Source organism: Sebastes fasciatus, chromosome 16 (assembly GCF_043250625.1).
Source record: "Sebastes fasciatus isolate fSebFas1 chromosome 16, fSebFas1.pri, whole genome shotgun sequence".
Taxonomy (NCBI): domain Eukaryota; kingdom Metazoa; phylum Chordata; class Actinopteri; order Perciformes; family Sebastidae; genus Sebastes; species Sebastes fasciatus.
The window spans coordinates 17,931,532-17,957,410 of record NC_133810.1 but is presented as its reverse complement, the minus strand read 5'-3'; the positions used below and the strand labels follow the sequence as shown (position 1 = coordinate 17,957,410).

Below are 25,879 nucleotides of genomic sequence, written 5' to 3'. Positions count from 1 at the left end.
ATAGCCTACATTTCAAGTTTTCAAAAGATGATCAGTAGCAACACTGTCCTAATAAATCCAGATATTTAAACTTACTTCAACTTAAAAATAAATAAAAAATAATGAACATATTGCTGTGTGTCACAATCATATAGTTTCTATTGGCCCAAAGCTAACGTGGGTGGGAGACATGGAAACAATATGCTTGTTTAATTGGTGTAAATGCACCCTAAAAAATGGCAACAAAGTGACAGGTAATATAATTGAATAGATTTGAAGTACTGCAATTTTGATTAAAGAGTATTGAATAAATTAACTAAATTTAAACAAAAAAAAATGTGTTAATCCAAATTAGTTTTACAAGGAAAACTGATTTATATTTATTAAGAAACTGAGCAAAATAAATATGAGTGAAATTGATTTATATTTACTAATTATCTGGGTTAAATTGATTTATATTTACTAGATATCTGGGTGGGATTCATATATTTTTACTGAATATCTGGATGAAATTTTTTATTTTTTTTACTAATTATCTGGTTGAAATTGATTTAAGCTTATCAAATATCTGGATAAAAATTATTTGAATTCACTAAATAAAAATACAGAATACAAATAAAAAAATACAATGTGGTCCCCATCTGTAGATATAAACTTTCTAATAATACAGCACAATTCTATAATTTATAGCAAATTGTTTTGCGAATCCCCTGACAGAGTGCCACGGACCCCTGGGGGTCCCTGGACCCCACTTTATACTAAGGAATCAGAATTGGCTCCACCTTGACCAGCTGCAACATAAACATGTTATGTACACATGAATGCATAAATCATTTTAAGTTTCTATGAGGATTTTTATAGATATAGAAATATACAACATGGACCAATCCCCAGTCCTATGTGCCTTTATACAATCACACAAAACTCAATAAGAAAATGTATACAAAATAATCAAATATTTCATAAATATGTCAAAGGGGCAGTTGTGAAAATGATTTAATCTGTTGATACTTCATTTAAATCTCTGTACCCTGTTTAGACAAAATGTTGAATGCAGAACTTTTTTCTTTAAATTTAGTTATTTTTTACATACTGATATTGCTTCATTAAATGTAGTTGATGGTAGTTCTTCAGCTGTTTCTGAGGGAGATGGTGTGTGTTTGGTTTACATTGTCTGTAGGGGGCAGTAATGAGCCTCACATTTGGATGTCAAGCTTGAAAGTAGGAGTGGGAACCACCGAGCAAATGAAATACTTCCGCCTTCAAAACTATGGCGGCTCAAACTGAGTTGTTAACAGCGGCCGTTAGTGATGGCCCTGCTTTCCCTCCGGTGGCTTTGTCCGCGGACGCCGCCCCGTTCACCCCTCTCGGGACGGACGGGTGGCGGCTTGGCTCCCCGTCGGACGTGGAGAAACAGTTTTCCCGCTGCGCCGCGAAGCTCCGAGCCCTACGAGCTGACTCAGTCCAGCTGAGAGAGGAGCTCAACCTGCTGCTAGACCAGCTCCTGTCAGAGAACTACAACAAAGCCTTCGAGCCTGACATCAACATCCGACCTGAGGTAACTCACACTCGCTCTGGTCTTGTAGTGACAACTGTGTTCAACTTAACTTGTGATACTGAAAAAGCAAAAAACTAAAGAAATCCTATTAAATCAGGCTGTGTGATCAAAATGCAGGTAGTCATTTTTTGTGTCTTTACTGAAAGCATCCTGCCAACCATGCAGTCCTAGCAACAGACCAGTATCACCATAACAACGTCATACACCCTAGCAACCACCTAGCAGCGGAGTGGCTACAAGGGAGCCCCCAAACCGGGAAACTCTCGCGAGATTGCTACGGTTAGGCAATGACCTCGAATAGTTAAGGTTAGGATGTGTGTTGGAGGGCTGCATGGTGGTCACGGTGGTCAGCACTGGCGCCTCACAGAGAGAGGGTCGTAGGTTCGAATCCGTCTTGGGGCCCTTCTGTGTGGAGTTTGCATATTCTCCCTGTGTTAGCGTGGGTTTTCTCTGTGTTCCCCGGCTTCCTCCCACAGTCCAAAGACTGTTAATTGATGACTGTGAGTGTGAATGGTTGTCTGTCTCTATGTGTCAGACCTGCGATAGGGTGTACCCTGCCTTCGCCCGATGTCAGCTGGGATTGGCTCCAGCCCCTACGTGACTCCTAACGGGATAAGCGGTTGCAGATGATGGATGGATGTGTCGTCGGTCGGCGAGTCTCGCGAGAGTTTTTACAGATCTCGGATCAAATTACGCGGTTTGTGGGCTTCCCTCTAGATACGACCACCTAGCAGCAACCCAACGCCCTAGCAACCACAGAGAACATCATATCAACCACTTGGAAACAACCACCTATTACATCATAGAAACTAGTAGGGCTGCACAATTAATCAACATTTTATCGAAATCGCAATATGGCCTACTGCGATTTTCAAATTGCACGATGAGGAAGAAATCAACATCATCATCAATCATATCATAACATATGTTAAAGATGAAATGTGTGTCAAAATAGCATTTTAAATTAAATATTGTCGTGCTGCAGAGATGTCCTAGCCTACACATCATATTCTACAGACTTATGAAAACATCTTTGTTTGGTACAGATCCTCGCTAAAACCATAATCATTTAAATATGTTTTTCAATGAGAATTATCTAATAATTATCATTCCTCTACTATTGCAAATCATATCGCAATTGCAATATCAGTCACAATAATCGCAATTAGATATTTTTTCAAAATCATACAGCTCTAGCAACTAGCTGCCACCTTGTTAGCAACCTATCCAACACCCTAGCAGTCATGTGGTAGTGTCCTACCAACTATTTAACAACACCCCAGCAAAAACAAAGTGAAAATGAGTTCTGCTCTGGCACTTAAAAGTTTGCCTTTTCTGTTTGTATCAAGCGTCTACTTAATCAACTAAATAAACATATGTGATATCCAGGATTATTTGTTTTTTTTGCTGTGAAAGATGTTTTGGCCGTGCTGAGTCTCATAATTTCCATTTCAGGAGGTGTGCAGTCTGCTGAAACATGTCAGCTGTCTTGTGCCGCTGAGTCAAGAACATTTAGTCATCAAACTCTGCCAGCTAATACATCATCTACTCAATCAGCTAAAGGTAAAAACTATCCTTTAGTAACAGTAGATCTTATACTACTGTGCACATCTACTCATGTACCGACCATGAACAGTATGTAATCGCCTGAAAAAATACATATTTTCTTACTTTATCTTCTCACTGTTTTGTAAGGTAATAATGGATGAGCGGACATTGGATGTATTGGTGAACTATACCGTCAGTGCACTGAAAGAGTGCAGTACGTGGACGCACTCAGATGTTCTCCTGGCACTCTCCACAGTAGTATATAGGAATGGACCACAGTGCCACCAGGTAGATATTTGTACCCGCTTTGTGAAAGTGTATTGTAGACAGTGTATGATAGCTAACTGCTGAATATTTAATATAATGCTTCTCATTCATAGCACCTCAGTGACTTGCTGGGTGAAGAGGGAGTCCTCCTGCTGTATAGTTCTCCATCTCAGCCAAATATGGAGTTACGCCATGTTGCTCTTACCTGTATGGCCAACATCTGTCTCAGGTAGGCTCTAGCATGCTTATACATTTAGCCAGTAGCCATATTGTGCATTTTTGTCTGTGTGTACCGTGTGCCCAGTTTGTAGAATACTTCTAGGTCACAAATTGGCATCAGTATTGTAGTTTTTATAGCTAAATACTCGCTGTCCAGTCCCCAACCGTGCTGTTTTGCTCTCACTGCTCTCTTAGCTTTTTTTTTTTGATGCAGCAGGCAGCTGTTTTCATGGGTAGCTGTTTGCTCAGCATCAAACTGCAGACAGACACAGTTTGAGACTAGCCGGTAAACGTAGTGAAGCATTTAGCAGTGAAAGAGCCAGATATTACCCTTAAGAGATGATGGAGATCAAAGATAGAGCTAAAAGAGAGTGAATATTTGACATACATTCATCAAGTCCAAGACCAGAAACACAAATCCAAAAGAATATTGTTACCTACCTGCGTTGAGCGTGGGTTTTGCTGCCTGTCTGCCACGCGCCTCTTTTATCTATTTATTTATTAGTTTATTTGTTTGTTTATCCTTCTCTGTGATTACATAATGTAATTCTATGTTTAAGTTGCAAATATGTTTTTTTAACAAAGAGTAATGTTGTTCCGTAACTACTGGATGTGTAAATGAGCAAACAAGTTTGCCACATAAACTTTAAAAGATAATTCCAATGTGGCGTGCACAACTTGTTTCCGCTGCACCAATGTGGGAGAAAAAATATCAGTAATTGCAGGTGTAAATTCTTGGTTGTAATTGTTTCTGTGGTCGGATTTTTTTCTCTTCAGGATCCCCGGTCAGCCACTTTTGGATGAACAATACAGAAGTGTATCTTTCAGAGTCTTCCTGACAACACTGCAGTCACCCAAACCTCCTGACACTGATGAGCTCTTCCACTGCACCGTACGGATAATTTGTTTGTTGTAATGAAAATTTCAATGGGGGAATATTACATTTAATCACAGTTGACCCATGCCTGCCCTTGTGTCCTGTGTGCAGGAGATCCAGGCAGCACTGAAGGGACTTCAGTGTTGTCTCTCAGGTGGGAAGTGGAAATATGGTGGAGAGGAGCTTGGGTCTGTACTGGCTGCACTTAAGGTACCAAATTGCAGATTTATCTATTGCTTTATCATTTTTTGGTCCTTTTTACTGAACACAACGCTATATGACAGTCTATACTGAGTAATAATTTGATGTTTTTGAAGAGACTCATGTTCCAGGGAACTCCAGGTGTGAGTATCGAGTGGCCGACTGTGCTTTACCCAACACCTCTTCCTCAATACGAGGGTGTCTCTGCACCAAAAGTCGCCGAACCACCAAAACCTTCCGAGCCGCCAAAGGATGCCGCTGTGCCAGGCAAAACCTCAGGGGTAAGACTTCATTTTTCCCCCCCACTTTGTTTATTAGTTTTCACATTTAACAAAAAAACAAACACAGTAAAAGTACAGGAAAATATTTTTCATCTTTTTTTTTTGTTAAGGAAACAAGGAAAAAAGTATAATACGATAATCCCCATATTAAAATAATGATAACGATAAAACAAAATAATAATTAAAAAAACAATAATAGACAAGGTGTGTGTGAGTGTTTGTATGTGTGTGTGGCGGTTTAGAGTAACCTGGGAGGCAAAACCAGAATGCATGAGCTAGTGTTGCAGGTGAATTTTTACATATTTTACATGAACCATCAACCGATGGATATATATTTGAGATTCTGACTTTAGACAGATGAAGTATGTGTGCCACCTTGAATTGTATCAGGCCGTGCCCTGCACATATTGAATAGGAGTGTATTCTTGAAAATATATCTTCACCACTCAACACCTGTAAATTGTAAATTCAGATTGGCCTGCCACGCCTCTCTCAGTGCATCAAGAGATGCTGTTTGCATAGATGGAAATTTCATGTAGACAAGTCTTCACTTTTGTTTGTATAAGTTCTAGTAAGGGCTACTTCAAAATCAGTGATGAAACACATATTGTTGGTTGAAATATTGTTAATATCTCCCCTCAGAATAAAAAGAGGAAACCCAGAGGAAAGGGGAAGAAGACGAGCACTGAAGAGAGCAGAGGGGATGATGGAGAGGAAGATGATCGAGAGGCAGTGCCTGCACTTCAGAAAGGAGGGGGCAGAGAGGGAGGCAGAAGCGAGGGAGAGTCCTTATCTAAACCCTCTGGCCCTTCTCTCTACCCGTCCTGGAAAAGAGCCAGTTCTGACTCAGAGTTTTCCGACCCAGAAGGCAGTGCACAGAGCAAATTGAGGTACAGAAAAACACCCACGCCCATGTCCACCCATGTCACCACTATCAACTCACAAGTTATATTTGAGAAACAAAATTACCTTTATGCTTTCTAAAAGTTTGACATGTTTATAAAGTGGAAGGAAGGGTTCGTTTTTTAGGGCTGTCAATCGATTGAAATATTTAATTGCAATTAATCGCATCATTGGCCATAGTTAATTGCAAATGAATCACATATTTTTTATCTGTTCAAAATGTACCTTAAAGGGAGATATATTTCATATTTAATACTCTAATCAACATGGCAGTGGGCAAATCTGCTTGCTTTATGCAAATGTATGTCACAAAACAATGACAAATATTGTCCCGAAACTCTCACAGGTGCTGCATTTGGCATAATAAATATGCTCAAATCTTAATGGCAACAACAGCTGTCAGTGTGTCAGTGTGCTGACTTGACTATGACTTGCCCAAAATTGCATGTTATTATCAATAACTGGGCATGTCTGTAAAGGGGAGACTCGTGGGTACCCATAGAACACATTTTCATTCACTTATCTTGAGGTCAGGGGTCAAGGGACCCCTTTGAAAATGTCAACGCCAGTTTTTCCTCGCCAAAATATAGCGTAAGTTTGGAGCTTTATTTAGCCTCCTTCGGGACAAGCTGGTATGACATGGTTGGTACCCATGAATTTAGGTTTTCTAGTTTCATATGATGTCAGTATCTTCACTCTAGCTTTAAAACTGAGCCTGCTACAACCTAAAAATCACAAGTTGCTTTAATGCGTCAAGTGAGAAATCATCCTGCAGTATTTTTCTTTTTAAGGCTCTACCACGGTCGTGTGCGCCAGGGAGCACTGCACTGTCTGGTAACGGTTGTGAAAGGTGTGGAGAAGAGGACTCTGTACGGTTACTGGTCCTCCTTCATCCCTGACGCTCCTATTGGGGGGCCGCCACCTCTCAATCTCCTCACAATTATCCTGAAAGACCCCTCGCCAAAGGTAGGTGCAACACACCCTCACTCTTGTTACAATTATCCTCGGCATGTATGGCTGTAGCATCCGTATCTTTCCTCTCCATTACAGGTGCGTGCGTGTGCGCTTCAGGTGTTGTCGGCCATGCTGGATGGCTCACGTCAGTTCCTGGCTGTGGCTGAAGATACGGCGTCTCCTCGTACATCTTACACCCCTTTCTCCTTCTCACTGGCCACTGGCGTCAGAGAACTGCACCGCACTCTCAGTCTGGCTCTGCTGGCCGAGACCTCCCCTCAGACGCTCACACAGGTCATAAAGGTACGATAGCATGCCAGTTTTTCCTCACCAAAATTTAGCGGAACTTCGTAGCGTGTTTAGCATTCTTCCTGTCAAGCCAGCATGAAATGGTTGGTACCAATGGATTCCTTAGGCTTTTTAGTTTCATATGATACCAGTATCTTCAGCTTTATCTTGAAAACTCAGCCCGCAACAACCTCTGAAAGACAGAATTGCGGCCATGTCCGCCGGCAGGCCGTTGGAGTTTTAAGGGCTTAACCAAAGATGTTGAGCTTACATGTACAGCTTGTGTAAAAGTAAAGTACACCCTGGGTCATATTCTGACAATGTGCACACATGTAGTTGGGGAGAGATATCTGGTTTCACTGTGATTGGACCAACATGGAACTGCTTCTAACAGCTCATCTCCACCTTTCCTGTCTGTTAGTGTCTGGCCTACCTGGTGGCGAACGTTCCCTACCACCGTCTCAGACCTGGTCTGCTCAGTCCGCTCTGGAAGCAGATGCATACCTATGTGCGCCACAGAGGTCTGTATTCCATCAGTGCATTCAGATAGCCACATACAAGGATTTAAGAGAACAGGTCAGTGACACAGGCTTCTTTTAATACACCTGCTCTCTGTCTTTAGACGTGAATGTTCGTGTGTCAGTCCTGACCCTTTATGGGGCTCTGGTGACGACTCAGGCTCCTCTCCCTGAGGTCCAGCTCCTTCTCCGACAGCCGGAGGGCAGCAGCAGCACCGGCTCACTCACGCCGCAGGACTCGGCTCTCAGCTGGAGACAAAGAGACGGAGTGTCCTCACCCTCTCGCACACCAGTCAAACCCTTCCTGCGGAGCTCGCGCACACACTCCCCTCACGTTCCTCGCACACCGGAGGAAAAGGACAGCTCCCCACCGTGGCTGTTGCAGCTGTGTGTGTCGCTAGTGACTCAGCCTAGAGAGGACCAATCAGACAGCGAGGGAGCGGGAACAGGAGGAGGTGCTGCTTTAGAGCCCTCCCCTGTCCGACTAGAAGCTCTACAGGTGAGAGATAACGGGTGAGAGTGACAAAAGAAAAGCCCCAGACAGACATTTCTAAAATCTGAAGTGTGTCCTGTATGTTTCAGGTCATGTCCCACCTGGTGCGTGGCTACTTCTCTCTAGCCCAATCATGTCTGTGTGAGATCGGGCAGGTGAGCGCTCGGTGCCTTGGGGAGACAGACCCCTCTATACAACTGCACGGAACAAAGGTAACACCTCCTAGTGTCTTTTACTCCGTCTGTAAATGACTTCCACACTTTCTCTCTTCTCTGCACCTATGTTCAAGTGCCAGCAATACAGATCGTGTATATATGAATTTTGAAAATTGATATGAAATGACAGATCGAGACAGAATGAGATCTGTGCTCTGATATCTATCCGTCATTGTCTTTTATTTAGTTACTAGAGGAGTTGGGGACAGGAATAATCCAGCAGTACAGAGCAGAGAACAACGTGGCTGAGAGTTTGAGGGTCCCCACAAGCCAAGTAAGTATAAACTAGGGCTGTCAATTGATTAAAATATTGAATCGCTATTAATCGCATGACTGCGATTAATCACAAATTAATCAAACATTATTTATCTGTTCAAAATGTACGTTAAAGGGAGATTTTTCACGCATTTCATACTCTTATCAACATGGGAAAGACAAATATGCTTGTTTTATGCAAATGTATGTTTATGTTTATTGTTGGAAATCAATTAACAACACAAAACAATGACAAATATTGTCCAGAAACCCTCACAGTTACTGCATTTAGCATAAAAAATATGCTCAAATCATAACATGGCAAACTGCAGCCCAACAGGCAACAACAGCTGTCAGTGTGTCAGTTTTCTGAAAACATTAACTAAAGAAAGGAGAAGAACGTTGATTTGATGTCCCTTTTTACAGCCAAATCCCTCAAAATGTTGGTTAATATCTATATTTCAACTGTGACTAGAAAGTTTTAAGTTCAATTAACTGTGATATAGTAATGTATAGTAAAATAGTGTTTTCTTTTCATACATATATTGTGTGATATAGGTGGTGCTGTTTTGGTCAGAAGTCTTGAGTGGTCCTCTGAACGGAGCGCTGCAGAGCGAACAACATCCCACACTACAGACGAGCGCCTGCGACACGCTCGCCTCCATCCTGCCGCAGGCCTTCGCACAGCTGCCTGTGAGTTCCCCTTTGAGTGTTTCTACACAGCTAATACTGAGCTTCACGGAGCTGTAGGTGTGACGTGGGATGTTGTTTTTAAGGACAAGACCCAGCTGATGTGCATCACTGTGCTGCTAGGGCTGACCTACAGTGAAAGCTATCTGGTGAAGACCGCAGCCGTCAGGGCTTTGGGAGTCTACATTATGTTCCCCTGTCTGAGAGAGGTATGTACACTGACCAGCAACTATGAGCACCCTGCAACATGTGTCTGACCCACAAGGATCTGTTATACAGGTTGTGATTTCTTTTTTCAGGATGTGATGTTCGTGGCGGATACAGCAAACACAATCCTCGCTGCCTTAGATGATCGATCTCCAAATGTCCGCGCCAAAGCTGCCTGGTCCCTAGGCAACCTCACAGACACACTTATTGTTAATATGTAAGAAAACGTGGACACAAAGTGTTGAGTGAATGCTTTAGAAAACACACTGAATTCATCTTTATGACTGAAGTAAATAAATCTGATATTTAAAAAAGTTTAAGCATGGATCACTTATTGAACTTACGAAATATAAGACTTTTGTTATGTATTAACAAAGAATAGGCTTTAAGAATAAGAAAAACATTTTTTAGCTAACTGATTTGGATAAAATCAGTATAATATAGTGTATAGTCAGTGCATATAGTCTGTCTTTAGCAATTGAATTGTTTTGATCTGTTTATCTCCTGTCTCTATCAGGGAGAGTGTAGGTGTGGACTTCCAAGAAGAGTTATCAGACATGCTGCTGCTCAAGATGTTGCAGGCAGCCACCCGAGCATCAGCCGACAAAGACCGGGTGAGAGCACTCACTCTTTTACACACAAGAGCAACATTCAGATTTATCAAGTCTTGCCATATTTTGTTCTGCTATGAAGAAGATAGTTATGATGAAGTGGTTTGAAAATGGGGTCCATGTTTGGGACACAAAGAATGCTGTTCAGTCAAACAGGAAACAACCTAATCATGTAAATTAATGCCAACTTGCTCAGTATAACCTCATTAGTATGACTGAACTTGATTCCCCCCCCACCCCCCAGGTGAAGTCTAATGCTGTGCGAGCACTCGGGAATCTGCTTCATTTCCTGCGTCAGAGTCAGCTGACCCGGTCTGCGTTCCAACGCCCGCTGGAAGACGCAGTCTGTGCTCTGGTTAAAACTGTCCAATCAGAGGCCACTATGAAGGTCAGATGGAATGCATGTTACGCCTTGGGAAATGCATTCAGAAACCCAGCCCTGCCGCTCGGTAAGTGTTTATTCATTTGCTTGTTCACCTGTGTTTGACCTTGGTATGAATTGTTCAACTCGGGTCATCAACCTGGCTCTGTGACCATGCTTCCAAACAGGATTTAAAGGAATAGTTCCATATTTTGGCAACAGAAAATGCTAATTTACTTGCTTGCTTGTCAAAAGTTGGAGAAGATGATGATAATAATGAAGCTAAAGCCAGAAGACAACTAGCAATGACTTCCTGGAATCTCTACTAGTTGCCTAGCAACCTCACAGTGACAACATGTCATTAAGTCAATAAGTCATTGCGCTCGGCCAAGAAATAGTTCCAGCAGCACGCAACTCCCTCGTAAAACCACAAACTGTTGTTTTTACATTTAGTTTTTTGTGCGGATTAAACGCCAAACTGGAGAGATACGTATGATATCTTCAAAAAAAGTTATTCCTACTTTTTCGCGTGTTTTCCTATGACTGTCCAGCATCAATTTCCGCTCCAGTCTTTTCAAAATAAACTTCCGTCTTCGCAGTATACAATTTCGTTAGGTTTAGGCAAGAAAATGACTTAGTAAGGTTTAAGAAAGATCGTAGTTAAGTTACGCCACACCGGAGGTGGCATAACTTAAGTACGGAAGTTACGTGACAAATAAATCAACGTTGACTTCTGGTTTCACGCGGTGTACGAACAGCGGTCTGCTGGGTGAAAGTCCAATGTTTTTTGACCCACCAATCCACCCCGACCTCCTCCCTAAGCTGCTTTTATCGCTCTTTATACGTCCTCATTCGCAATTACGTGATTACATACCAATTGATTTTGTGGAATATATATACAAATTGCAATGCATTTACTTTTTGTAGGTATAGCTACAAACGGTGTATAAGAACAGCCTGATTAGTGAGCTTTAGATGTGCTGGTAGGTTCACGTTTGGACAGAGCCAGGGTAGCTGTTTCCAGCCCTTATGCTAAGCTAAGCTAACTGGCTGCTGGCGCTAGCGTCATATGTTGTGTAAAGACTTTAGAATGGTATTAATTTTCTCATCTAACTCTTTGAAAGACAGGAAATAAGCATGTTTGTCTACAGTGATTGATCTGATGATGTGATTTCTGTTTCTCTCTTCCTCTTAGACTCAGCCTCGTGGTCTTGTGACGCGTTCTCCTCCCTCTGCCATGTTGTTACTTCCTGTAAGAACTTCAAAGTGCGGATCAAGTCTGCCGCTGCCCTGGCAGTTCCCGCCAAACGCAGCTGCTATGGGGACTCGGAGCGGTTCAGCCGTGTGTGGCGTTCTCTGGCCATAGCACTCGAGAACAGCGAAGACACAAACAACTTCTTAGAGTATCGCTACTGCGCCAGCCTGCGACACACGCTCTCACAAGCTCTCCTACACCTGCTCAGCGTGAGCCAGTCGCAGGACATGCCCACCCTCGGGGCATCGCTGGATGGGGAGGAGGGGAGAGGCATCAAAGAGCATTTGATCAAATATCTCAGAGCGGAGGAAGGAGCAGGAGAGGGGGCAGAGGGAGAGAAAGATGCGGGAGGGGACAGTTTTACCCCTCAACAGAGAATTGGAGGTCTGCAGCAGACGTTGAACCGACTGAAGGAGTTGGAGGCTGAAGGGGAGGGACGGGGAGAGGAGGAGAGAGGTAAAGACGTGGTGGTTGATTTCCTGGAGGATTTGCTAAAGACCTGTGAAGAGCTGTAAAGAGTCTCATTTCCAGCTTCAGTGCCAGGTTTAAGAAAACTATCTAGGATCACCAAGACTGCTCTCTCAGGCTGGACAGATCAGAGCAGGCCAGTCGGAGGAGAAACATACAGCCACAAACTAACTGGTGATTGCAAAGATTATATAACCAGCTTTGTCATAGTCAAGGAACCACAAGACTGTTTGGAAAAACTCAAGGCCATTTAGGAATGTTTTTTTTTTCTTATTATGTACATTTAAAGATATTTTACAGTGGCTTTTCGATCTTTATATTTATCTAATTGCACTTGCACTCTTATGAATTAACACCTGATATACAAAGACTTGTAGTGAAATTATGGAAATTTATTTTTTGTCGACTTTCGTCGGGAATCCTATTGTGATGAACCTGTTGACAAAATTATGTTGTCCAACTTAATAAAGATGAGAAAAAATATTTATTGTTTTCATGTTTGGAGAGTTTTGTCTGATTTAATGCATAACAGTGGAACATGGTGGATTCCATTGAACATCAATTTGATTGTTTTATTTGTCATTCGACCATATCAAAATATATTTTGATATATGAAAAATATTCTTAATACAGTTCTATTGATTAAAGTTTTCTGATTACAGCTTCTTAAATGTAAATATTTTCTAGTTTCTTTACACCGCTATGACAGTAAACTGAATATCTTTGAGTTGTAGACAAAACAAAACATTTGAGGACGTCATCTTGGGCTTTGGGAAACAATGATGGACATTTTTCACCATTTTCTTACATTTTATAGACCAAACAACTAATTTATTATTTGAGAAAATAATCCACAGATTATTTGTCAATGAAAATAATTGTTAGTTGCAACCCTAATTACACACCACCAGTTACTGAATATATGACTTTTAAGTGCAAGTCACTTAAGGTGACAATGAAGTGAAAGAGACATAATGATAAAGTCTAACTGTATTCACTTAGTACTTTGAGTGTTCGCTGTTAAACAAAGTAAACACTTTGGGCTCTAGTCACATTTTCATGTTATTTCTTTAAACATTTTAGTGGGTAAATTATTATAAGGGCCCGATATGTTAGGTTTTTTGTCTCGAAGCAATGGATCCTGTTGGAGAAATTATTTAATAAACAGTCTCTGGTCATTCAGTTAAGAAGCAATTACAATTTATTAAGCAAATGCATTTGGGTGCATACAGCAGACAAGTCAGTGTAAAAGACAGAGAGCTCCCTCACTACATCATTCTTTATAATCTTGATTTAGCCTTCCCCACACCTTCCGCCCTGCTTCTGAGTGAAAGCATTGTCTATTCATAAAAAGAGTTACTTGTAATTAGAATGTTTTGGCAGAGTGCAGGTGCGAGGATGATAAGAAATGTATCTAAACTAGGATAGTCTGTGCTTTAATTTTTTTCTCACATTCCCTCCTTTTATCATGAATAACTGAAATGAAACTGAAAACATTAAAAATAAATGAGAAATTGCATTAAGATAGGTTGTACAGCACATGTATCATGGTCGTCAGCGATAATACACCTTGTAAGGGTTTAAATTAACACGTCATTGCGATACAGTGGTTAAGGATCAGTAATGCATTGTTTTTGTGGAGGAAAGTCTCCCAACAGATATAGCGAAGCGTGTGTTTCATGTGTGTATATGAATGTGTGATGATTTACATTTGACAAGTCACGTTTTTGTCTGGATGTAGAGGTCTCAAGAACCATAAGAGTGGGAGGACTATAAGGAGAGTGAGCAAGAGGAGGGAGAACATGGTGCCACTCAGACCACAGACACCAGTGTGTCTGAAAGGGGTGCCATAGTCGTCCCCTCTCCATTTTATGTGCATGTATCCCTTGTTGGTGACACAGAGACTCGTCTGCACGCCACTTTCTGTCTTCTTGCTATTGTAGTGTAGTATTGAGAGCAGTGTACCTGCGTACGCCCCCTAATCTAAAAGTTTTGGGCGCTCATGAGCTGGCTGTGAGCTAATCATACAAAGCTAGTCACGACACTCTCGGTGATTCTCTCAGCCTTCTCCTCAGGTTCTGCACAACAATGTCGTTGTTTGTGTCTCAGCCTTGTCCTTAGCTCTCCCACTCTCGTTCTCAGCTTACTGTGTGGTGTCCTCTTCCCCAGGCCAGTTGGATGGAGCCTTTTTGCAGTGTGTGGCGTGTATCCACGTCTCTCTCTCGGCCACCCGAACTGCTGTAGGTGACATCAGGAGAACCTGGAATGGGCCCAGGAAACAAGGTTTTTTTTCTAGGATTTTCTCCGGAAGTCTTTCACCAGCACCCAGTCTCTTGGTTCACTGGAATGTAGCTTCCCTCCTTCGGTCGTTTGGAGGACACTTTTTACTGACCTAGAGGCACCAGAGTCTACAACCATGTTTACTTTAAAGGGTCCTATAGATAGTTCAACAGTGGGTAATTGGCTGGGATGCATTACTGCCATTAACAACGCATAGTTTACTTCAGGCTCCATTTCAGTGTCATGTAATGTTTTGTGTGTGTCTGTGGTGCAATTACCCTCCCTTGGATGTCTGGCCTCCCCTAGTCATGCTTGATCCTGCTGGTCTCTGTCTTTCCGGCCTTTTCGATCAGGGCAATTTCTTGCCCAATGTCCTGTCTTTCCACAGACATAGCAAATGTCTCTGTCGTTGTAATATCCACCTCGGCCTCTTCCCCTTCCTCTTCCCCGGCCTCTGCCACGTCCTCTGCCACCATCCCCCTGATACATCAAGGGTTTTCCGATGTTCTTCTTTTTGTCCTTGTCCATCCTCCTGGCCCTCTCCTCTTCTCTGTCTTTCAATGTCCTTTCGGCGTGCACCATATGTTCTTTTACTACAGAAAACCTGCAGTTGTCCCATGTGATGCAGATGGTTTTCAGCAGTCTGTGCACATTTGATCTCAGTCCTTTGATGTACACATGCTTATATTGTTGTTCAAAAGGTGTATCACTGGCCCCACCAAAGGCCTGTCCTGCAGGCAAATTCATGCCTGAGTTGTGCTGAAAAATGGGGAACAGTCTGCGGTGGTATTGCTCACATGTTTCGTCTTTTCCTTAGGTGCAGTCTGTGATGGCGGCCCAGTCCATTCGCCGGGTGTAGTGTGTTGAAACACGGCCCAACAGGGCCTCGGCTTCCACTCTGTATTCACTGCCATTAGTCCAGTCAAACATACGATGTGTCCCTTCGGCAGTTAAGGGGTTAAAGTTACCCTGGACCTCTCCCATTTCCTGGACCAGTTTGTACTGGAGAAGTCGAAGAAGCTCGGGGCCGGTTGGTCGGTACTGTTGGACCAATGATGTCAAATCTCTGACAAATTCAGATCCCCCAATGTCTCTTAGATGTTTTATACCGGCCATTACTTCTTTAATGTCCCTGAATGTCCAAAGCCTATAGACATACATGGTAGCAGGTTGACCTTCCCCTACATTTGGGTTAGGCACTTCAGTCATGGCATGACCTCACATGTTTCGTCTTTTCCTTGGGTGCAGTTTGTAATGACGGCCCAGTCCATTCGCCGGGTGTAGTGTGTTGAAAAACGGCCCAACAGGGCCTCCACTGCCACTCTGTATTCACTGCCATTAGTCCAGTCAAACATACGATGTGTCCCTTTGGCAGTTAAGGGGTTACAGTCACCCTGGACATCTCCCATTTCCAGTCCCAGTTTGTACTGGAGAAGTCGAAGAAGCTCAGGGCCGTTTGGTCGGTACTGTTGGACCAAATATGTCACATCTCTGACAAATTCGGGTCCCCCAATGTTTCTTGGATGTTTTACACCGGCCATTACTTCTTTAATGTCCCTGAATGTCCATGGCCTATAGACATACATGGTAGCAGGTTGATCTTCCCTACATTTGGGTTAGGCACTTCAATCATGGGCATGACCTGGCAGGTCATGCTAGAGGGAACAGGTTCAGGTGGAGGGAGGCGCACTGACTTGTGCACCACTTCGGGAGTGAGGATAGCTTCCTTCAGATTCAATACAGTAGGACTGTTGATCAGTTCAGTGGCAAAATGGTAAGTTGTTTTCCTGGGAGGGGAAATCTGAGGGTAGTGGACTTGGGTGAGGACGTCCAAGGCTTCGGCTGCTGGTCCATAAGCTTAAATTTTTTCTTTAAGATCAGTTAAGTCTTGTTTCTTAAGACTTCCATTAACAGGAAATCCCCATTGTTTCCATTGCTTTAAATGTTTTAGGACCCTGGGCCCATAAACATTTTCCATCTGAGAAGCAGGTCCCTTTGCGGGGATCTTGCTTCCACTCTTTCCCATTTTAACCCCTGGTTAAAATTAAACTATTCCCAGAACAGTTATTATAAGCCCCCAGGACTTCACAAGATCTGTTTTACTTTTAACCCCTGGTTAAAATTACCCTGTCCCCAGAACAGTTATCACAAGCCCCCAGGACTTCACGCAGATCTATTTTACTTAACCCCTGGTTAAGTTAAACTGTCCCCAGAACAGTTATTATAAGCCCCCAGGACTTCAGAGTATTGTTTCAGAACTGAAATTGACCAACCTGATTCAGTTGTCTAGGAGGAAATATTTTGGATTCTTCTCCTATAACCGTATTGAGTCGAGATCCTGTCACCCTGTGTCTCCACCAACTCTCACTGGCCTCTCAATATTCCAAACCGTCGAATTTACTTCACCGGGGCAGAGGTCTTTCAGTCAGGAGTCCCAGACTCCCCCGTGCACGGTATCAGATGAGTCTCTGTTGGTGAGGAGAAACAGGGGTATTTAGGATCCCGGACAAGCCCCCAGAAAGTTGGAGAAATGATTTAATAAACAGTCTCTGGTCATTCAATTGAGAAGCAATTACAATTTATTACGCAAATGTATTTGGGTCGATACAGCAGACAAGTCAGTGTACTAAGACAGAGAGCTCCCTCACTACATCATTCTTTATAATCTTGATTTAGCCTTCCCTCCCCTTTGTGACCCCCACCTTCCGCCCTGCTTCTGAGTGGAAGATTCATTAAAAGAGTTACTGGTGATAAGAAAGTTTTGGAAGAGTGCAGATGCGAATATGATAAGAAATGTATCTAAACTAGGACAGTCTCTGCTTTCCCAAAACATTCAGATAAATCTGAGTACACAAATGCTAATACAAAGGGACATGGTATTTTCTCTCACAATGGCCACCAAATTGACCTGCTGATAATGGTTTCTCTCATAGAAATTCATCCAGTTGGACGATTTGAGTGATCTTGGTATCAAATTATGTTTTCTAGCATGCTGGATCTAATTTTGATAGTTTTAATCATTTTTAACTGCAATATGGCGGCCAGGGAATCAAGCATCAAGACCCAGCTGTTTAATTTTCCTGCCTGTGTGTCACAATGACCGTGCACAATATTGTGCACGGTCATTGTGACACACAGGGAGACAAAGCCATCAGCAACAATAGGAAGTCCCTGGATGCTGTGACCCCATGCTCTCATGAGGAAGCAGACACTAAACGGTAAATGGACTTGCATTTATATAGCCCTTTTCTAGTCGTCTGACACTCAAAGCGCTTTACACTACATGTCAGCATTCACACACTGATGGCAGAGGCTGCTAAGGTGCCAACTTTTGCCATCAGGATCTAATCTAAATACTCATTCACATTTGCTCAGTGACCCCTCTGGAATCATCATGCCAAATTTGGTGCTTGTATCACTATTTGCATAATTTCCCCACTATCCGCTCCACTAACACTGTTTATTTGGAAAATACAAGACATTACTGGCATGTCATTTTTCACCCACTCAATATTGTAGGTGTTACCCGCAGCCAGCAGCCAGCAGGGGGCGCCAGGATTCAGAGCGGAGGGGAGAAGCTGCTGGTGGATGAACCGGATGTTGACTAGTGATGCCTGGATGAGGACAGACTAGTGATGGGAATTATGGCTCTTTTTAGTGAGCCAGATCATTTGGTTCAGCTCACCAAGAAGAGCCGGCTCTTTCGGCTCCCATACGGCTCTTCATTTGACCACTTCTGCCTATTATAATTCAGCCAAATTTAGCGCTGTTTTGACCCATGATTAGTATGTGTGGACATATATCATTTAAATTATTCAATATAATTATACTAAACCTTATAATTTCCAGAATACCGTAATTTTACATGCTGCTATGTTTCCGACTGTCACTCATCTTGTCTGCTATTCGCGCACCCACTCTCATCACACTTTCTCTCCTCCTCTCCCTCCTGCTGTGTACCTGTAGACCGCCAGCGCGGCACGCACGCCCGCCCCTCCTTGCTTGATGGTATGATCCTTGTCTGTCATCACCTGATTGGTCGCACAGACGTCATGAACACAACATTCAATCACAGTCAGTGCATGGAGTGCCCTTGGCGCGGAAAAGATGGTCCCATTATTCTGCCTTGAATTAATTAAAGAAAAAAGAAAAAGAAAAAAAAACATCTCTCGGACGTTGCCGGCTCTTATCGTTCACTTAAAAGAGTCGGCTCTTTGAGCCGGCTCGTTCGTGACCGACACCTCACTAGGACACACCACGCTGCTGCTGCAGGAATGGACGCCTTCGACTTGTTTCGGAAACTCGGAGCTGGAGCTAAATTTGACCTGAAGAGGTTTGGTCAAGACGCCGCTCGGTTTAAGGTAAACTGAACATGTGTAGCTGATGATATACTGTCCGAAAAATAGTGACTGGTAACAGCTGGAGCCACGATTTAATATATTTGGGCTCAACCCGGTTTGTTCTAACGTCAACGTGTGCGTCAGTGTTGGTCTTTCAGGTCTTTTTTTTACATTTTCGGGAGGTTTTGTGCTTTAATGTTGCATTTAATTGGATGAATGGTGGGCCAATATGTCACACAAGTGATTATTATTATACACTGTTAGTGATTGTACTCGTATTTTACAGGTTGCCAGATCTCACGAAGGGGAAGCGCACTCAGATGCTCTCTCCGCGATCGATTACTTTGGAACAGGACCATCCAATGGATCCCAGAGCAGTTCTATAAGACTTGATGATGATGATGATGATGATGATGGAGAGGAATGTGAGGTGGGATCTGAAAGTGGAGATTCTGGTGCAGGAGGCAAAAGGAAGCAAATGGATGAAGAGAAAGATGTGAGGACAAAAAAGAAAAAGAAAAAAAGCAACCAGATGGAGGTGGAAGGTAAAAGGATGAGGCTTGTGTGCTGCTGATCACATTAGTGGTTATTTTGAAATTTCCAGATATTTTTTATATGCATGACCTGTGTGATAGATATACAAAAACAGTTCAAGAATGTCATGCCAATTGTGTGTAATGTTTGTATAGTGTGGTGTAGAGAGACAGAGAGTTAGCCCGGTAAAGCAGTTCAAAAACATAAATGTATCTGCATTGTACTACTGAAAAAAATAGACTATTAATCAGTTATGTCGTTTAGTTAGCGAAAATGCCCCCTGGGCCCAGCTTGTGAGGATGATGGGTTTCACTTAAAAAAAAATATTAACGATTAATTGATTAATCTAAAAATAATTGGTTGATTAATCAATAATGAAAATGATAATTACTTGCAGCCCTGTGATGTGCTATATTAAACCACAAAGTAAGTGTTGGAGAAATAGAAAGTTGGCTGCTAAACATGATTTGAAATGACTACAGTGTGAATGTGTATCTGAAAAAACTTTTCTTTCACTTTTTCAATATTTGTGTTGGTAATATTACGATTCTAGGTTTGGAATCACATGACGATATGTCGTATGACATTTTTTTTACAATATGAAATGATATAAATTTGTCAACTCTCAGAGATTTTGTTTATACAGAGGTAGCTGTAACATCTCTGTTTGTTATTAGTCCAATTTTGCAAATCAACAGTGCTATGTGATGACATTTAAAACCAACTTGATGTTGCTGTTCATGTCAGAGACTCACTGCTGTTTGCTGTTTTCTGCCTGTCTGAAGCTGGTGGCGGAAGCGGCATCACCTGGACCTCCTCATCGGACAGAAAGATCCAAAACCTGCCGCGTGAGGGGAAAGAGAAATCCTCGCTGAAGAGGCTGAAGCATCTTCATCAGGAAAAGGTCCTCATCCACAGGCACAACTCACGGCACAACTCACAGCACAAGAAAAAGATGATGAGATTTTATGTGATTCTAACAAATGTAAAAATTATATTTGTACTCTGACTTTATCCTCTGTAAAATAATTTAATCGTTATTGGGTTTTAGGTGAATCGCATTCGCTCTCAACACCGTATAAATGTGCACGGCTGCGACATACCCGACCCTGTGTGCACATTTGAGGAGCTCCAGTCTGAGTATCGTCTCAACCCACATGTCCTTCAGAACCTCAAAGACGCAGGGCTGAACTCCCCGACGCCAGTACAGATGCAGGCGATACCGCTCATGATGCATGTGAGTGCACACACACACACACACACATTCAGTGGTTGGTGAATAGCGTACAGAGTGTGAGGATTTCCGTGTGTCTGGTTTCTCGGTCAGGGTCGGGAGCTCCTGGCCTGCGCTCCCACAGGATCAGGAAAGACTTTGGCGTTCTGTCTCCCGCTACTCGCCCACCTGCAGCAGCCGGCCAACCTGGGCTTCAGAGCTGTTGTCATCGCTCCGACCAGAGAACTGGCCAGCCAGGTACACAACACACACACCGGCCTGTTTGCTATTATGCTCGTTGTTTCACTTCCCATTATCAAGCTGTCCAGTCCAGTTTTTCATATCATGATATACAGCATATTTATTGATATCAAGGAAGGAGATGTGAAGACATTAGCTTCCAGGTTTTAATCCCTGTTGAATACAGTTGGAGTTTCAGCTACTGCTGACGTTGTTTTTTGTTAAATGATCGCATTTACAGTTTTGCTGTATTGTTTAGACCCACAGAGAGCTGCTCCGCTTGTCAGAGGGAGCAGGATTTAGAGTTCACATCATAGACAAAGCCTCTCTGGCAGCCAAGAAATATGGACCACAGTCAAGCAAAAAATACGGTAAGAAATAAAAAAAATGTTCACAGAAGAGGTAGAATATGAATTGCCCCTTTAGCTCACTGTTTACCTCCTACATTTCTGTGTAGATATACTCGTCAGTACTCCAAACAGACTCGTCTTCCTTCTCAAGCAGGATCCTCCAGCTCTCGACCTCAGCAGGTAACACTGAATTTGTTTCTCTCTGAAATTGTTTGTTTTTTCTTAAAGGGGCCTCGTGATGGTTTCTTGTAATCTAACAAAAGTCACACTTATATTCAGTGTTACTCACCAAAACTAATTTTGTGAATCCTTAAAATGGAAATGAAATGGTCAACCGAGTTAAGCTGGTTTACGACATGGATTTCCTTCAGTGCCACTAGCCAGTAGTACTGCGGTAGTTTATGAAATGGACTGTTTTGTCCTTGGTTTTAACATTGTAAAACTCATCTTTACTTCCAGGAGCAATACAACAGTGTCCCCTCTTTTGTTTTCTTCTGTCTTGTGTCTCCTCAATCTCCGTCTTTCACGGTCTCTACCGTTGTATCTCGTGACGTCACAGTCTAGAGTACTGCAACATGGTGGCACTCTTGCCACGAAAGATAAAACGGATCTTCTTTTTTTTTATTTAAATGCTGACATTTTTTCATGTTTGTTATATAATTGTTCATTAGAGTAGAAATCCATTAAGTAAACCAGCTTAACTTGGCTTTCATTTCCACTTTAATGTCTAACAAACATGTTGGATGCATTTCCTTGCTCACCAAAGATATTGCAAAACCTACATTTGAAATCCTACATTGTAATTCATGGTTACGAGCTTGCAGTCTTCTCCTTCACTGCCTTTTGTGGCGCACTGCAGCATATTTTGGCGCAATGCTGGTACCTGTAGATCAGTGGAATAGTGTGAAACTGTTGGCAGGAATGCGTATCGCCACCTGCATGCCCGTGCACGAGAGAAATAATACAGGTGGACCCACTCGTAAATACACTGTTCCTTTAATGGTAGAGTCCTGAAGCCAAATTCAATTTAGTAAGTCTCTCTAATTGATTGTGTGGATTATTTTTTCCTCATACAACAACAGAGAGACAACAATACTTTTTATTCATCACAAAGCTACCTCATGTTACTCTTAGCTACAGTGATGGAAGGAAGCAATGCTTTAGTCTGGCTTGTTTCCTGTCTCTGTCTCCACTGTCAACTGTCAAAAAAATATTGAATAAAATGGGAGATTGATTGTTGTATTTTGTTGGTGTTCAGTGTGGAGTGGCTGGTTGTTGACGAGTCCGATAAGCTGTTTGAGGGCGGTAAGACAGGCTTCAGGGAGCAGCTCGCCGCAGTGTTTCTGGCCTGCTCGGGTTCAAAGGTACGCAGGGCTTTCTTCAGCGCCACCTGCACACCAGATGTAGAGCAGTGGTGCCGTCTGAACCTCGACAACCTGGTGTCTGTCAACATTGGACACAGGTAATAATCTACTTGAATGCCTTACATTTAATGGAGTTATATAATCTTTTTCTTACATTAGAAAAATTCATTTATCATCTTCTCAGAAATACGGCAGTTGAGACGGTGGAACAGCAGCTGCTGTTTGTTGGGACGGAGAACGGCAAACTGGTGGCCATGAGGGACATCATCAAAAAGGTAAGGACACTCCAGAGAGGTTTCTTTTCAAGCTTGTAAATAATTGAGTTTGTTTAATTTATACAGGTTGTATTTCTGTCCAATCTGGGATTAAATGAAAAGATGTCCTCCTTGCCATTTTCAGGGTTTCCTGCCTCCCATGCTGGTGTTTGTGCAGTCTATAGACCGAGCACGGGAGCTTTTCCATGAGTTGGTGTACGAAGGCATCAATGTAGACGTGATCCACGCAGACCGCACACAGCAGCAGGTACACACAAACACTTGATACACTGTGTTATGGGTCCTTTCTCTGTCACTATAGTGCAACTGTATTGACCCTCCTCCTCTGTGTCTTTTCTGTTTCAGAGAGACAACGTTGTGAACAGTTTCCGGTCTGGTAAAATTTGGGTGTTGATCTGCACAGCTCTGCTCGCCAGAGGAATGGACTTCAAAGGAGTCAACCTCGTGCTGAACTACGACTTCCCCACCAGCTCTGTGGAGTACATCCACCGAATTGGTTAGCTTTTATGTATAATCAATAGGGCCGTCAATTGATTAAGATATTTAGTGCGATTAATCTTATGATTGTCCATAATTCATCACGATTATTTTTTTATTGTTCAATATGTACCATAAAGTGAGATTTGTCAAGTATTTAATACTCTTATCAACATTGGAGTGGAAAAATATGCTGCTTTATGCAAATAAATGTATATGTTTATTATTGAAAATCAAAACAATGACAATACTGTCCAGAAACTCACATGTACTGCATTTAGCATAACAAATATGCTCAAATTATGGCAAAGTCAAACCCAACAGGCAACAACAGCTGTCAGTGTGCTGACTTGACTATGACTTGCCCCAAAACTGCATGTGATTATCAATAAGTGGGCATGTCTGTAAAGGGGAGACTTGTGGGTACTCATAGAACCCATTTTCATTCACATATCTTGAGGTTAGAGGTCAAGGGACCCCTTTGAAAATGGCCATGGCAGTTTTTCCTCGCCAACATCTAGTCTAAGTTTGGAGCATTATTTAGCAACACGCTAGTATGACATGGTTGGTACCAATTGATTCCTTAGGTTTTCCAGTTTCATATGATACCAGTATCTTCACTAGCTTTAAAACTGAGTGTGCTACAACCTAAAAAATAGTAAGTTGCGTTAACACGTTATTATCATATTAACTTTGACAGTCCTAATAATCAATCATTTCACAATAAGATCATCATATATTGGACTGAAACTGATTAGTTAGTGGACAAAAAATATTTTGATGTCGATTAATCATTATTTATTATGTAAAAAGACCAAACATTTGCTTGTCTCAGCTTCACAAACCTGAAGATTTGCTTGTTTTGTTCATTTTATATAATTGTAAATTAAATACCTTTTGGGTTTTGACTAAATTTGCCGGACTCTTGCAACTTGTTGGTTTGCAGCCTTAAACCTGTGTTGTCTCTTCTCACGCATTTCTCCTCTTTGTCTCCTTGCCTGCTCATCGGTTCCCTCATATATCGTTCTGTTTGCTGCTCCTCAGGTCGGACTGGTAGAGCTGGACATCAAGGGAAGGCCATCACCTTCTTCACAGAAAATGACAAGCCACTGCTGCGCAGGTACGTGGATACGCATTGTAAACTGACTTCCTTTGCTTCCAACCCCAGTAGGGAACAGGTGCAGGACAATAGCAGCATACAAAGGAAAAACAGACAGTATTGCAAGCTTCCCCAATTTGAAGTGTTCTACAATTTACACATTTCTCTCAATATATTTATCTTCTGCATCTATTTCTAACAGCATCGCTAATGTCATCAAACAAGCTGGCTGTCCTGTACCCGACTACATGATTGGCTTCAAGAAGATACACAGGTAAAGGAGATGGATGATGATAATGAAGTTCCACAATAACCAATACATTTAAAGACAGTAACTACGATTACATGAACTAAATATTCTGTTTTTTTCCCTTATTCCGAAAAAGACAATATTGCTGCTAAGCTGTTTACATGGTTAATGAAAAAGAATATTACACTAATATTCCTGTTCGCATGTAGCCGTGCATACTCCGATTAACCCACGTCTTAATCGGAAAATTCTCCTTTCAGAAAAAAGCCTAATACAGCATATTCCGTTTGGATATTCTGTATCATATCAAATTCAGAATATTGTCATATTTATTAGGAATAATAGTGGAATATTAGTGTGCATGTAAATGTAGTAATTTTCACTGTATTTCCTGCTAAATGGATCAGTTTTGGTAATATGGTTGTAGTAGTTCATCTGTATTTGTCTGTGTTTAGCAAAGTGAAGCGGAGACTTGAGAAGAGACCTCCTAAGAGAAGCACCATTTGCACAACTCCTCGCTTCTTAATGAAGAAAAAAGGCAAAGCACCAAATAACGGACAGGAAGGAGAGAAGCAGGCAACGGGCGGAGAGCAGAAAGGAGAAAGCGGATCTCAAACAGCAGTGCAGCAGCAGAAAAGGGAAAAGAAGACGAAAGGACAGGAGCTGAAAAGAAATAAAACACGGAAAGAAGGGGGAAGAGAAAAGCCCAAGAAGACGTCTCAGACGACAGGATCAAACTCCTCTGGAGCTAAGTTAAAAAAGTAAGGACGGTGTGTTTGTGGGGAGACTTTCCTGTACAGTTAATATCCAAAAACTCATGTATTCATATATGATAATGCAATAAACGGTCTGTAAACCAAAACCAAACAAATGTTGCTAATACATAAGGTCTCATTGTCTAACTAGATCAGTTTTATGCCATAACAGCTGACTTTTTATGAGATATGACATGACACAATTTTCTTTATTTTTTTCAACTCTGTCCACCAGGAAAAAGGGGAAGAAAAATAAGCCACAAGAGGAATAGAGGAGAGCGTTACAAGACTGATATGAAGATGGACGTGGAATATATATATATATATATATATATATATATATTTTTACATCTTGCTTTCTGATTTCTGCTAATTTTCACATTTGTGATTTGTATTATCAGAGTATAAAATAAACAGCTTGTATATATATTTGTGTTTTTTTTGTTTCCATTTCGGTTACATTTGCTCACCTGCTACTTGTGACATTGACTGAATATTTTAACATTCGTCAAGAGAAATAAAGGCTTAAATAAGTGATTGAATGATTACATTCA

At 42.0% G+C, this 25,879-nt stretch overlaps 2 protein-coding genes and 2 long non-coding RNA genes across 4 annotated transcripts; 3 read left to right on the top strand and 1 right to left on the bottom strand.

Annotated features, from left to right (window-relative positions):
• Positions 1–1,162: 1,162 nt before the first annotated feature.
• On the top strand, positions 1,163–12,631 carry heatr6 (HEAT repeat containing 6). The gene is made up of 20 exons (XM_074610911.1): positions 1,163–1,537; positions 2,993–3,100; positions 3,233–3,373; positions 3,466–3,581; positions 4,349–4,463; positions 4,560–4,658; positions 4,766–4,930; positions 5,573–5,820; positions 6,625–6,799; positions 6,884–7,090; positions 7,497–7,596; positions 7,698–8,092; positions 8,176–8,298; positions 8,489–8,575; positions 9,115–9,249; positions 9,333–9,455; positions 9,546–9,670; positions 9,971–10,067; positions 10,309–10,513; positions 11,621–12,631. Exons 1-20 carry the CDS (start codon positions 1,250–1,252, stop codon positions 12,193–12,195), a joined length of 3,627 nt encoding a protein of 1,208 aa, XP_074467012.1. The 5' UTR covers positions 1,163–1,249; the 3' UTR covers positions 12,196–12,631.
• Positions 12,632–16,291: 3,660 nt separating this feature from the next.
• LOC141753172 (uncharacterized) lies at positions 16,292–17,645 on the bottom strand. Its single transcript, XR_012590405.1, has 3 exons — positions 17,563–17,645; positions 17,005–17,508; positions 16,292–16,896 (listed from the first exon to the last, which is right to left on the bottom strand). It is a non-coding gene; the product is annotated as an uncharacterized LOC141753172 (long non-coding RNA).
• On the top strand, positions 17,413–18,207 carry LOC141753173 (uncharacterized). Its single transcript, XR_012590406.1, has 3 exons — positions 17,413–17,516; positions 17,571–17,646; positions 17,948–18,207. It is a non-coding gene; the product is annotated as an uncharacterized LOC141753173 (long non-coding RNA).
• Positions 18,208–18,603: 396 nt separating this feature from the next.
• Positions 18,604–25,754, top strand: ddx52 (DEAD (Asp-Glu-Ala-Asp) box polypeptide 52). The gene is made up of 15 exons (XM_074610927.1): positions 18,604–18,789; positions 19,055–19,313; positions 20,088–20,206; positions 20,354–20,539; positions 20,630–20,773; positions 21,015–21,126; positions 21,213–21,285; positions 22,364–22,567; positions 22,654–22,744; positions 22,869–22,991; positions 23,090–23,240; positions 24,266–24,341; positions 24,523–24,594; positions 25,026–25,331; positions 25,561–25,754. The coding sequence occupies exons 1-15, from the start codon at positions 18,703–18,705 to the stop codon at positions 25,595–25,597; spliced, it is 2,040 nt and encodes a 679-aa protein (XP_074467028.1). The 5' UTR covers positions 18,604–18,702; the 3' UTR covers positions 25,598–25,754.
• The last annotated feature ends 125 nt before the right edge of the window (positions 25,755–25,879 follow it).

What these genes read in the sequence shown, in the direction of transcription:
- heatr6 (XM_074610911.1), top strand. Translation starts at nt 1,250, where the DNA reads ATGGCGGCTCAAACTGAGTTGTTAACAGCGGCCGTTAGTGATGGCCCT. An exon ending in ATGGACCACAGTGCCACCAG is followed by an intron (nt 3,374 to 3,465) that starts GTAGATATTTGT and finishes TCTCATTCATAG; the next exon opens with CACCTCAGTGACTTGCTGGG. An exon ending in TGCCAGGCAAAACCTCAGGG is followed by an intron (nt 4,931 to 5,572) that starts GTAAGACTTCAT and finishes ATCTCCCCTCAG; the next exon opens with AATAAAAAGAGGAAACCCAG.
- ddx52 (XM_074610927.1), top strand. Translation starts at nt 18,703, where the DNA reads ATGGACGCCTTCGACTTGTTTCGGAAACTCGGAGCTGGAGCTAAATTT. An exon ending in ACAGTCAAGCAAAAAATACG is followed by an intron (nt 21,127 to 21,212) that starts GTAAGAAATAAA and finishes ATTTCTGTGTAG; the next exon opens with ATATACTCGTCAGTACTCCA. An exon ending in CAGACCGCACACAGCAGCAG is followed by an intron (nt 22,992 to 23,089) that starts GTACACACAAAC and finishes TTTCTGTTTCAG; the next exon opens with AGAGACAACGTTGTGAACAG.